This window comes from Alosa alosa, chromosome 2 (genome assembly GCF_017589495.1).
Source record: "Alosa alosa isolate M-15738 ecotype Scorff River chromosome 2, AALO_Geno_1.1, whole genome shotgun sequence".
NCBI classification, from domain to species: domain Eukaryota; kingdom Metazoa; phylum Chordata; class Actinopteri; order Clupeiformes; family Clupeidae; genus Alosa; species Alosa alosa.
The window spans coordinates 7,336,491-7,349,999 of record NC_063190.1 but is presented as its reverse complement, the minus strand read 5'-3'; the positions used below and the strand labels follow the sequence as shown (position 1 = coordinate 7,349,999).

General features: G+C 44.3%; 1 protein-coding gene across 4 annotated transcripts in view; it reads left to right on the top strand.

Annotated features, from left to right (window-relative positions):
* The window catches only part of spns2 (spinster homolog 2 (Drosophila)), a 78,164-nt gene extending 66,088 nt beyond the window's left edge, over positions 1–12,076 (top strand). For 3 of the 4 annotated variants that reach the window (XM_048228638.1, XM_048228648.1, XM_048228664.1), the window contains 4 exons: positions 1,768–1,931; positions 2,186–2,242; positions 4,473–4,509; positions 8,494–12,076. In XM_048228638.1, coding sequence (XP_048084595.1) covers positions 1,768–1,931; positions 2,186–2,242; positions 4,473–4,509; positions 8,494–8,505 — 270 coding nt within the window. In that variant the 3' untranslated portion in view covers positions 8,506–12,076. The remainder of the gene's footprint in view (positions 1–1,767; positions 1,932–2,185; positions 2,243–4,472; positions 4,510–8,493) is intronic. The other variant, XM_048228656.1, reaches the window with a different exon arrangement.
* Positions 12,077–13,509: the final 1,433 nt, after the last annotated feature.

Genomic DNA, 13,509 nt, shown 5'->3' with positions numbered 1-13,509 from the left:
GCACGGACAGGCAGGCCGGCCGGCAGGCCCCCACTCACCCACACACTCTAGTCATCCTGCGAGGAAGAAAACACCAAACCTCAAATATGAGGCTTTCGCAAAAAACTATGCCACAACCCGGGACTACAGCACCTCCATGCCGTTTATTTATGCCCACCTTTCTCAGGTAACTTAACCTACCATGGTGGGCCGAATTCTAGACGTCTTGAGTCACGGCTCCAAATTTCTCACGCCTCATTCTGCTAATAGCTGCCTCAGCGGAACGAGCCGCCCCACCCTGCTGCACTGGAGTGGGCTGCTGCCACTGAGGCTGGCTCTCTCAGACCACGGCCAGGGAGACAGGGCCCAGTCTTCATAAGTGGGTTTGAAATTTCAGTTCCACTTGCTTAAGCAAGGAAATGAGAGATTGTATAATGTGAAATGATGTTAATTTGGAGCCATTTGACTGGCGGGCTCTCTGGCCCTGCAGTGCCAGAACAGCAGGTATAGTATTTTTAAAGTCATCCAGAAGCCATTATGGGAGAAACGTTTCTTGCCCACAAATGTGTCATTACAATTTTAATCTTGTGTCAACTTCATTTGTGGATATGCAATCAAGATTAATACAGCTTGAGGCAAAGTGGGTGGCTATTTAATTACCTCCAAATTGGTGAAATTACTAAAGTGCTGATATTTGTTTTGACTGATCCATGTGAAATTAAACATGTCTGTTTTTCATTTGGAGTTTTTTTATTAATTTTCCCTGCCAGCACATTGAGTTATGTGCGTGCATGTGCACACGCCATCAGCATTTATGTGTACTGTGGCACTTACACTTACAAGTCCTGGTCATTAGGGATAATCTATGCATTGCTATTAGGTTGATTTACAACATCCAAAGCTCATGACAAAATGATTTGGTGCATTAAGTCAATCCAATCAATCACTTAGGCTCCAGAGGGGCATTTCACCTGACCATAATCTCTGGGTGAGTCAGCAGAATGGAGTTGAGCCCGGGGTCACTTCCTGGTGTCCAGCAGTGGCACACAGGCATGTGCCATCGCGTTCCAAAGCACTCACAGGCATGCTGGGAAATGATTTGCCTGTGTCAGCACTTTACACAACATCCCTTAGCGGCTGTTTAATCCCCCTCCTTTTGCATATTATATACATTTTGGGTTAAAGGTTTATACTTTAATAAAGAGGGTTTTCCCTAAAATATGTAGTTATGTATTATTTAAGTACTTCCACTTATGTTTCACCTGCAGTGGAAATTGCTCATTTTTATTTGTTTTTATTTGATTTAAAAACTAGTTTCATATTCATTAGCTTCTTCATACCCCTTTTCTCAGCTGAATTCCATCATGTTCATTTTTGCAGTCCTACACTACTGGCAATGTGAGAAGCACTGTTTATACCAGTCCACACGTTCCTTTCTAGTTTTAAATCAATATCTTAATTTTGTTTGTTGAAACTTTTATTGATTTATTGAAATCTACCTGACATTGACTGATAGTCTCCACTGGTGGACTTCTTTGCTTTACAAAGCTCTAAGTGAGAACAACAATCAGTTAACTGCCTCAGTATGGCAGATTGATATTCACACCCATCCTGTAATTAATTAATTAAGTCATGACTACAGGAAACAGTGCCTGAGGGCAAGCAGTTGAAACTCGGGCTCCATAGATTTTTCTAGAACATGTGAAGGAGATTGAGAAAAGCAAGACTTGCTGCAGCGGGATGTGAGACCTTGCCTTCAGTGTTGATGTGTGTGTGTTCTCTCTGCAGATCTCCGACAGTCTACAGCAGAGCTACAAGACGTCAGTCCTCTGGCAGTTCCTGAGCCTGGGCTACGCGCTCATGCTGTGCCCCTTCGTCATCGTCCTGGGAGGGATGTTCTTCCTCGCCACAGCCCTCTTCTTCCTGGACGACCGGGAAAAGGCTGATAAACAGTAAGTAGCTTGATCCCCTGTTTTCCTAAATACTATGATGGATAAAAAGAACAGTAGCAGATATATGACATGATAGGCTGATGAGTATCAGCTTTGCAGAGTTGAGGGGAGTGTGTGGATAACACATGATTTTGATTTATTATTCTATGAATGCATTGCATTCCCTTCAATTTGAAAGTCCATTACACATTTTCCCCTCATCTATGAGGTGTTGGACGTTGCTAGTCTCTAAACACCACATCTGGTATTTTCAGATTGGAGATAGACAGAGATCAGCACAGGCCAGGGGTCAGCTCAACACCAGACATCGAGTAAGAACAGACTCTGACCATCTCTGAGGAGCCGGGGGGATTTGGCGAGCCCTCAGCCCATCAGCGGAGCCCTCTCTCCTGCTTACGCCAGCTATTCTCACTAAAGACTAACATAGTCACATGGCTCCTGACTGCTTGCTTTTCCCATTATAAGCTGCCGCCTTCAGCATATATTAACAGGCAGACAAACAGGGTTTTTTTTGCTTGCTGATGGTGCTACGAGTGCATGCCATGCCTCGGGCTTTGTCATACTCTGCCATCTTATTGCCTTAAAAGGGTAAAACAAACACAATGCCTTGGCCATCCGTGCAATGCAGTTTTTTTTTTGTTGTTTTGAAAGAGGGGGACATTATTTTATCAAGTGGACTTCCTCTGTGGCTGGCCTCCTAGAAATGACTTCCTTCCTGTTCGAAGCAGGCATTCAGTGGCAGACAAGTGTTCACTGAGAAGGGTTTTCCCCTGCAGACCTTACGTTGTTGCTACACGTTGCACGAATTTCTCACCGTTTCCCAGGGTTCCCAGTGGGGAGCCGCGTAAGTAGCGGCCAGGACAGAAGGATGGCCCAGTCATCACGGTGGAATTTGGCTCACAGGAAGTGCTATCTGATCACAATGCACATCTCTGGCCCAGTCAGCTGAGAAGCATTGATTTGAAATGGCTATGCTGATGACCAGATACTCCATTCACTCAAAGAATCAATTTGGCTTGGACCGTTCAGATAGTTTTCATTGGCTGAGCTACAACAGGCATTTGTATATTTGTATGTTAAACTTGGGAAGGTCACAGCAGTGCTTCTTGCCTGTTATACACAAGTGTTGAGATGTTAGAAATGTAAGTTGTAAAATAGTAGATTTCACCACACTGATTATTTCTTCTTTCAAAACAGTGATACTGTTTTGTTTGTCTCCCAAAATACATCAAAAAGTCAATCCTGTGGTTTATGTCAGACCACAGAGTGATGTGTGTGGGTTGCTGGTGTTTGTGCAGCTAAACCACAATGCCTTCTCAAGCGCACACTCAACAACAGATAACACCTCAGGAATGAGCATAGCAAGGCAGAACCTCAAAAATGGGTGTACTTTTTTACGGATTTGCTATATAGTTTGTGAAATATGGATGTGAAACGGAGTTTGTTATTCATATCTCTGTACTTTCAGCTCTTTGAACACCACACATGCTTGATGCTTGAAACACAACACCAAAAACTGTTTTCTCAAATGAGCTGAATGTCTGAAAAAGCCTGAATAATGAACAGTGAACCTAATGATCCAAACACGCAAAGAGTCAAACCGCAGCTTCACTGCCCTTTCTCAGCGTATTCCACACGAAAAGAACTCCAATTTCTCCTCCTTCTTTTCTCTCGCTTCGTTTTTTTTAAACAACGGTTCCTTCACGCTCCAATATTGCTCCAGCATGCTAACAAACGTGGCGCTGTCCTTAGACATCCCGCTCTATTTATACGACCCAAGGAGCAGAAGAGCTCTCCAGCCAAGCGTTTGCTGTCTATTTGCGGCACTCTTGCCGGGGCTCCATTACTTCCAGGTTGTTAGCGCTCCCTTTTTTTAAGTGCGGCGATGCTATTTATAGTGGCCCCGGCTAGGCACACTGATGCCCCCATCCCCCAGTCCTTTATCACGTGCATGAGATCTCATTTGTTTCATCTGCTGTCATTGCCCTGGCATCACTGGGCATGATGCCTGAAGGTGTTTCCCCCCCCATCCCCCATCACCATCACCACCACTACAGTTTGTTTCATGAATATGGCCATGGATGAGGGAGCATGCCCAAGTCACTAGTCCAGTGGCAGGGCTGGGGGCGAGGTGAACAGATTGGCATGAAGCGCGCTGAAGTGTTGGTGCCGATGAGGCAGCGCAGGAACAGAGGAGGATGGACAGATAGAGAGAGAGAGAGAGAGAGAGAGAGAGAGAAGGATGAGGGGATTAGGAAAAGAGAGAGAGTGGAGGAGAGGGAGAGGGGGTAGTAGTAAATGCAAGGCTGCTTCTTCACTGAGCCCTGTCTAAGTATGAAACCCATCAGGTTTAGGCCCCACACAGACACTGTAAGTCCCCCCATTCCCTGCGGAGCTCCACTACGGCTCCTGTTCAGAGACCCTTGCTGTAGTAGCCCCTTCAGCACTCCATAGCCATGTGAGCCATAGAACTGTGCTTGACCAGACTTCACTGTACTCTGCTCTGTCTAATTGTCTGTCATTCTCTCCTTTTCTCTGCAGTATAAGCCAGCTTACCAGGCCACCCTCCTCAGTGAAGGTAAGCACCAGGCCCTCTGTGTCTGTTTCTGAGAGTCGCTTTGCTGCCAGACTTTTGAGTGTGTGCTGCCCAGGGGTCATTAGGAAGTCATCCAGCGGAGTCTCACTCCTAAAGCAGGATTATTTTGTTGGCCCACATCGACAGCTTACTTAAAGCTAAAATCTTCAAACTGGAAATTATAGCGAGGCATGTCATTTGGAACTTATATGTAACAGAATACAAGAACAGAGTGTTTTTCAAAGATAAAATATGTCTTTAATGTACTAAAAATAATAGTAGCTGAAATATGTGAATAATTTACTTAATGAGTGTTTTGAAAGCTGAAGAACTTTCCTCAAACAACTGTTCCTAATAGGAATCTCTCAGATCTTCTCATTTGTAGACAAGAAGTTTTTCTGATAAGAAGTTCTTTCAAGTTTGAATGACATTAGTGACTATCCTGACTCAGGGCCAGTGTGAGTGCTACTGTAGCAGGGTTGATGCTGATGTCCCCTGAGGTCTCCAGCCGGGTGGAGCTGGACGCTGGAGAGGTGCATTCCTGGCCGGCCTGCGCTGTAATATCTTGGCATCCTGTCAAGGCCGCGCTGCCCTTCCTCTCTCTTCCCCTTCCCCTCCTTATCACCCGCCGCCACTCGCCGCATGGGGCCCCCCAGGGCAATTACCGGTGTGTGCCCCTAGTCTCAAGACCAAGAGGGGGGAGAGAAAAACGAGGACGGAGAGAGGGAAGGAGAGGGAGAGAGAGAGAGAGAGACAAATGGGCCTAGTACTCAGGAAACGGGTCTCACCTCACCAGCTCCTTGGCCGGCCGAGACAATGGAGGCCCGCGAGTGTCACACGGCACATAATAACAAGATTGTGGCCCAGCCAGACTGATTGCGAGGGGCACGAATTGGCCCTTTCATGTTATTGTGCCTTCGCTGTGGAAGGTTATCGCATTGTGACACGGGGGCAGGAGATTACACGCCCAGCCTCCTGTTGGCGTTTGTGTCCAAGGCTGGCGTGGAGCCCTGCTGTGGAGACATGTGCCAGGGGCTCTGACCATTTCACATCTTTCTCCGATACCCTTCAGCAGTGATCTACTGTGAGAGATTTGTTTGCCTGAATGGAGAAGTATGTGTTAAGAATGATGTCATTCGCCCTGGGGGTATGGTCAACACCCCCTTGGTGGACAGCAGGATGAGAAAAAGCAAGAGGCCCCTGAAACTGTAAACTGTTAGACAAGATCTGCATTTCTGAGATTTTTACATCTCTGTGGCTCCATAAAAGAAGGCTAATCTTATTTAAGAGGCAAAAACTAACATATTCATTCTGTGAGAAATAAATTCAGCCTCGATTGTGAAAAAGGCGATCGTAAAACTGGTGCACTGCTATGACTATGAACTCATAACTCTGCAGCCTTCCAAACCGCCTCTCCCTGCTTTAAAAATCAACAGAGGAAGTTAAAATGGGGGGATCAATGGCTGTCTCCTCGCGAATGATTATTAACCGGGCCTTGGGGCCGGATAATTTGAGGCTAAACGTATTAGGCAAATGCTTGATATGTGTGGCCCCCTGCAGCAGAATGGATGTATACACAGATCAATGCAGTCCATAGGGTCATGGCTTGTGAAGGAGACAATGTTACGTAACTAATGACCGTCCTTCGGCGAGGAGCCATCACGAGGGAAGGCTTTAATGTGGAAGCCATGCGAAGGGGAATGTGAGGGGTAGGGTGGTCGCCTTTGTGGACGGGACACCATTAGGTTACATTAAGCCTCGTGGCGATGCGGATGAGTTGTGGCAGAAGTGTACTGTGGATGCCCTAACACAGATGGACTGAACAGAGAGGGAAGAGAGAGAGAGAGTAAAAAAGAGAGGGAGAAAGATTCATGGAGAAAGAGAGAGAGAGAGAGAGAGAGAGTAAAGGATAGAGAGAGATGGGCAGAAAGAGAGAGAGAGAGATAGAGAGAGAGAGAGAGAGAGAGATGGTTGTTTCATACAGAGGGCATCTTAATCACTTAAGCCATAATGCACCATCAAGCATTAATCTTTGGTGATGCAATCCTCAATGGGTATCAGATAAGCTGGGATCCAATGAAGTGCCTCCAAAGAGTAGTGTGTCCCTAACCACAGACTCACACTGCTCTTATTCACACTTGTGCTGCTCACAAGCTGGGACATGAATGCAGATTAATGACAGCTATGGCAGTATTTATTCAGATTTTCTGTCATGGGGACTTTAAAGGTTCAGCATTCAGTAGGGCAGCAGAGTGCTTGTGTGTGAATTTAGGATATTATTTACAAACTGTAAGGAATGAACCAAAGGCTGCAACCACAAAATGGAGCCTTTCAATTAGTGCATTAGCGTCTTACAACAGAGTGGACTACCCTACAAGGAGGACATACATCTCTGTCTGTCTATCGGTATATATCGGTATATTTTATTAGGATCAGGCCGCAGTGATCCTCAGCACCTTCCATTGATCCACATTGCCACTCAGGGAGTTAATCCCATCAGTGTAGCTAAAAATACCCCAGCGTCCACACCAGCAGCTAGCGTCCACAGCAGGGGGGGGTTTTGCATTGCATTGCATAGCAGTGGTTGCATCCCCATGAAGGGTTCCAAGGCCAGGCCTTCATTCCACTGTCTGGTCTGGCAACTGGCCATTTTGTCTTCAGCTCTAAAACACGGGTCACTTGCGTCACTGGGCCCTCAGAAGTGTCCTTGCTGGTGCGCGTTGTGGTGGGTGGTGAGCAGAGCTAGAGAGCGTGGCGGGCCCACGACCACAGAGGGTCAGTGGGCAGTGCTTGGCAGGGTAGGGGAGAGGGAGGCCAGAGGATGTGGGCAGGCCAGTGCTGCGTTGCTCTCCCATGTCCATCTGGCACTGCTAAGACAGCTATAAACACACAAGACATTTCCAACACGCACAGGTCAGCTGTAGCCTTAGGGTTATTTTTTTGTATACTCATTGTTCTCTCTCTCCCTCTGTTTATATATTGTGTATGTGTGTGTGTGTGTGTGTGTGTGTGTGTGTGTGTGTGTGTGTGTGTGTTTGCATTCAGATGCTTGAAAAGCTAGACTGATTAATAATCATACAATTTGGCCTAACACATTGTAAAGGAGCTTATGCATATTAATATCTACACTACAAGGGCAATAACATGGTTTAAAATATTCCCAACAAATATAAATGGCCTGTAATCTAAAATATGATGTTGTGATTCATCACTAACCAGGGGGATTTGTGGATCCTCTGGTGAAACTGCCCTCTAGAGTGACTCAATAGCTTTTGGGAGACAAAGAGAAAATTATTGTTCAAATTCTGTAATCCAGCATGAAAGCCAATTACAGAGCTACTACTGTACATTCAACCTACCCAATGGGACATTTCTCTTTGCGTGTGTGCGTGTGTATGTGTGTGTGTGTGTGTGTGTGTGTGCGCGCGTGTGCCTGTGCGCATGCTTGTTTGTGTCTCTTTGTCAAGACTAAACAAAAGGGAAAACGACAAACAAACAGTCAGGCCCGACGCAGTAATCCCATCCCATTGTAGTCTCTCAGATCCACAGCGGACTAATAGCACAGTAATCAGGAATAATACTAGCAAATATTTCTTCTTAGAGATAATTGAATAACTTAGGAAAAACTAAATTAGCTGCCGCAAACAAAGACAAGCTCATTTTGAGCATCACAGTGGTGGATCAGTCCTAAACACTGTGTTTTTTTCCCTAAAGATGTCAATCAGGTTGTTAGTGTCTGTCTGTGTCGGAGGGTGTTGTAGTGATGGAGAATCGGAGGCTTGTTTATGCGTCGGAGGGGTCCCCACGGCCGTGTTGTTCTCAGGACAGTCCGTGGGGAGAACGAGATAGATGGCAGCGAGTGGCGTGCCGTGGTAATTACATGAGAATGTCCTGGAGGGAAGTCAAACTCACCCCTCCACCCCCACCTGAAACCGCTAACCACCCTGTCTGTTTGTGCCATGTCTTGTCCATCTGTGCCCATCACAGGTCAACAAGTGAGGGAGGCCAGAGCTTGGAGGCTGCGCGTGGTGACCAGATAAAGGAAGGACGGAGAGAGGGGACAAATGAAGCTGCTCACCCACTGGACGTCCGAGACCATCATATGCCGATCAGCTCTTTATCACCGAAGCAAATGTCACCTCGACACCTCCTTGCTCTCATGCTTTATCTACTTCACTTTCTCTTTCTCTCTCTCTTTCTCTCTCTCTCTCTCTCTCTCTCTAGCCTCTGTTTCTTGGAGGCTTCTTGTAACTGGAGCCACAGCATGGACACCTCACATTGCGGGCACTGCCTCGTGCCTGAGACTGTGCCATGTTGTTTTTTATTTTTTTTTTTTTATTTTTTGGAAAAAAAGGATTTTTGAAAAATGCCAGCCTAACCAGCAGCTGGTGATGCCTCCCATGCTGATGTGGCAGAAACGGGGAGGGGGGCATGGAGCCAAACCTGGCGCCCGTGTGGATGAGCCCGTGTTAGTGCCATACTACTGAAGAAGTACAGAGGAGGAGGAGGCGCAGTGTCTGTCACAATGCCTGTCAATCTGCACCAAGTGCCATGTCATTACATTCCCTCACAGAGCCTAGTCACTGTCCCCCCCCAACCCTACCCCAAAAGCTACAAGGTGTTTAAATACCACCCCCACCCCACCACCACCACCACCACCACCACTACAACATACACACAAAGGACAGAAGGAATACTGGAAAGCAAAGTGGCAAACAAATACACACTCATGGAGTCAGTGAAGTGTCACCCTCACTGCTGAAAGACTGGAATGGCAGCCTTAAGAGATATACAGCCCCATTGTGTTACTTTTAATCTTTTACCTTTTTTTCTTGTCTTTACTTTGTAATATCAGCACTTATTCCCAAATGCAGTGCCAGCTACATTACAAAAAAACATGATTTTTTGGAAACTTGAGGTCCAAACCTATGATTGTTTCAAAGGATTGGTCAAGAGAGGAGTGTAGCCTAGTCATGAGAAGACCGTGAAGATCGGCCTGTGTTATGTTTTTGTATAACTAAAAAAAAAAAACGTTTGACATTTTTTGAAAAAAAAAAAAAAGTCTGTGTAGTAAGGCCTCACCGTGCACAGGTGCCTCAGCTCCAGTGCTCAGCGACCGGAGGAGGAATTTTAACAAGTAAACAAAGTTGACGCTCCGGCGTCTCTTTTTCATGTAGAGATTCCTTACAGTTTGTTGGCTTTGAAATGTCCCGGAAGCCACCCACTGAGAGAATGGCAGCCTCAATAAGCCGGGTTAGAAATGCGCTGTTTGAGTCTCTGAGAATAGCAGTCTTTGTGCAAAGCTTTTTACTCTGTCTATCTGTGCAGTTGTAGATATCTAATTTCTCAAAAAGACAGACAAAGAGAGATTAAAAGGAATAGAAGTGTCTTTCAATGATGAAGTTAATTAAAGGCAGACATTTATCCCCGGGAAGAGGTCATTTTACACACCGTGTCAAGCTCCGATAAGATGTTCTGGTCAAGTGACTTGACTGGACAGGAGGCATTCCATATGTGCTGATGATTAGCAACACAGCAACGTTTTTACTGCTTTCTCCGTTTAACAGACCTAACCTGTGGTCAGCTCATGTGCTGCTTGAGAACAATAGACTATTGGGTTGAAATCTTGTGGAATAGTAATGTTTGTTGACGGAGCCAAAGAAACAACAAAAGTGAGCGCCTTGTTTAATGAACTGTTGTGGGGGAAAGCAATATCATACTGAAGGTTGTTCTCTTTCTAGTGAATATCAATATGTGTGTTATTTGGCTTCCAGTCTCAGTCTTATGACATGCTGATATTCAGGATAATATCACTTCCTGATATGATGTCCAGCTCAATTATGAGGTGCTAAGAATTCTGTGAGTTAACGTCAAAAGTAAAGCTGAGTTTGGCTTGCATGGACACTGATATATGCTCTCAGATTTTAAATATGTTAGTTATTGACAAAGCCCCAATATTATGTCATAGGAGAAAGCACTTTGCTTTAGTAGGAGGAAGATTGAACCGCTTTTTTACATATAATATATATTGTATGCATAAGGGAAAATATTTTCCTTCCATGGTAGCCTCCATCCTAAATGTTTTGATTTGATCTGTTTTGCAAAATGTGCAATATACAAAAAAAATGGATGAAGATGGCAATAATCAAAGTATTTTCCCATGCTCAGTGATTTTGTTCAGGCATCAATATATATAGACCATTTGCTAGGTGCGTTCAAATATTTTCTTATTGAAAGATTAAATTATTTCTTATTTTAATCTTTTAATTCTTATTAAAATATTAAATGTAACCTTAGTGTTTCCCCCTATGTCCTAATGCTGAGGAGCACCTTGAAGAGAAATTGGAAATAAGTGTCAAGTTAGTTGGGGGGGGGGCTCTGTACAGGAGGGGGGGTGGATGCTCTGACCCTGCAGGTGTGGTGTTTGTGTGTATGGGGGGAGGGGGGGGGGGGTCTGCACTTCTTTCCATTGTATCTCGGCTTTTCTCACTGAGCGTGAGGAGTGAACTGAATGTGACGCTGACAACTCCTATGTGTTTACACATACAACATTATCTTAATTAAGCTTCTTTTCATCATTCTTTCAGGATGTCTTTTTGTTATTGAGTTATTGTATATGAGTTTTATATCTAAATGCTATAAAGATAAACAAATATATTATGCAGCAGTTTTAATATATTGTAAACAACAGCTTGGATGCAATGTATTTATTATTTTCTTTATTTGTTTTGGTTAGGAAGAATATTGAAGATTTTCTTTTGCTCCTGACTTTAATAACTCTGTTTTTAAATCCATTTTATTTACACTGTGATCATGGGGGTTGGGTCTATGCGTAAGAGTGAAGGTTTAAACATATATTTACATGCGCTAACAAAGCCGCTGGCTTTTCAGATCATCGTGCTGGTTTGATTTCAGTTTTTCAGCTTTGAAGTGCATTCTTTGTTTTAGACCAATGAACTTGTTTATTTATTTTGCACAGTTGGCAGTCAGCATAGAGTATGTTATTCAGGTTTTTATTTTTTTTTTTTTTGATTGAATAGTTGAACACTGGCAAGCTTTCTCATGCAGCACATTTAGCCAAAGGCTCTGTTTTTTGTCTGAAGCTGAAAAATGATGTGCTAATCACCATCACCATGTATTCTTTATTTAAAGGGTTATATCTAAAGAATTAGCATCATGGAGTAGAATAAATGGGAAACAAAGAAGGTTAAAAAATGGCAAACACACATTTGACTGATTACCATCACTTGTGAAGGGGATTTTTTCTTGCCTTTGTTTTTTAAATGGAAGGATACCATCCGAATGGGTCACAGGAGTGATGTGATATTTTGAGAATATGCTTTTTCTTGTCATACAAGAACAATGTATAAAGGACCTTATTTCTGATATTGAGCAGAAACTAGAGGTTATTCTATTTTTAGAGCAAGTGTGATAAACAAAGGGAATTAAAATCATGAATAAAAACAGAGCAAAATATTGTTTAGGAATAAACTGTGACACTCCTGCTCGGAGTGAAACTGAAATGTACACCTATATGTAAAAGAACAAATAAACTTATTTAATCAAAGCATTGAATTGTGTCAGTTTTAAGTTTTGTCTGGTTATTTGTGTCATAATTTATTATTTGTTATTAGCTACAAAATGGAACACGTCCTGTCTTTCTCTCTTTCTCATACATGCTCTGGAGCAGCCGTGGCCTACTGGTTAGCGCTTCGGACTTGTGAACGGAGGGTTGCTGGTTCGAACCCCGACCAGTAGGCACAGCTGAAGTGCCCTTGAGCAAGGCACCTAACCCCTCACTGCTCCCGAGCGCTGCTGTTGTTGCAGGCAGCTCACTGCGCCGGGATTAGTGTGTGCTTCACCTCACTGTGTGTTTCACTAATTCATGGATTGGGATAAATGCAGAGACCAAATTTCCCTCACGGGATTAAAAGAGTATATATACTTATATATATATATATACACACAGAGAAACACACACACATACACAAAAAGGGGGGAATCAAAAAACATATACCGTATGCCCCCAGCCTTTGCTACATAAGACCAGCACACAGTGAACACAAAATATTTTCTTTGTGAGGACCCTGTATTAAGTCCTCAAACTTGACTACGGAAGAGGCCACAGGAGAAAATAAACTTCCCTAATGTTCACCCCATCAAGCAGGTCCCGCTGACAGGGAGCCGTTTCAGTCCAGGCCAGCACAAAGCACAAACAGCTCACTACTGCACCTATTGGGTCTGGTCAGATGAGGCACGCCCTTCCTGAATGGTGTGCACTGGCCTCCGAGCGGACACTCCCTTTTGAAAGGTTCTTGTGTCAGAGGCAGGATAAAAGCTGGGATCCCTCAGAGTAAAGCACACAAAGAAACGTCTTGTCGTTAAAATACAGTGTTATTATACACACACAGCAACTGTAGGAGCTGCTGATGAAAAATAACAGAGATGAATAATTAAGTCTGCTGAAACCTGCTCCAGTGGCTCTCTCCCCTCTACCTTACTGTGGTCTACATTTACATACCACTGTCTGCAGTCTCTCTCTCTCTCTCTCTCTCTCTCTTTCTTTCTCTTTCTCTCTCTCTCTTTCTTGTGGGAGATATAGGCAAAGCCTCTGAACAACATGTCTGAAAATACGTACTGAACATGATTTGACCCCAAAATGCCCCACACCTTTCTCCCATGTAAAGATAAAAGGAGCTGCGCTCGTAAGGGCCTGTGAGCTCTCTCTCTCCAGTGCACTGTGGTTGTGGGAGATGTGGGGAAAGCTTTCAAAGTCAACATGCCAAACCAGCAAGCGGACAGGAAACTCTGGGGTGTAGACAGGAAATCAGGAGGCACCGCACTCAACTGGAAATTCCATGTGTTTTTCCCCTAAATAAAGTTCAAACAGAGTAAAAAATAATATTAGGCCCAGATTCTACCTTTAGCATGTAATGTAAATAACCAGAGTCCTCCATTCTGATCCACTCCATAGATCCTGTTTCCATCACCACTCAACAATGG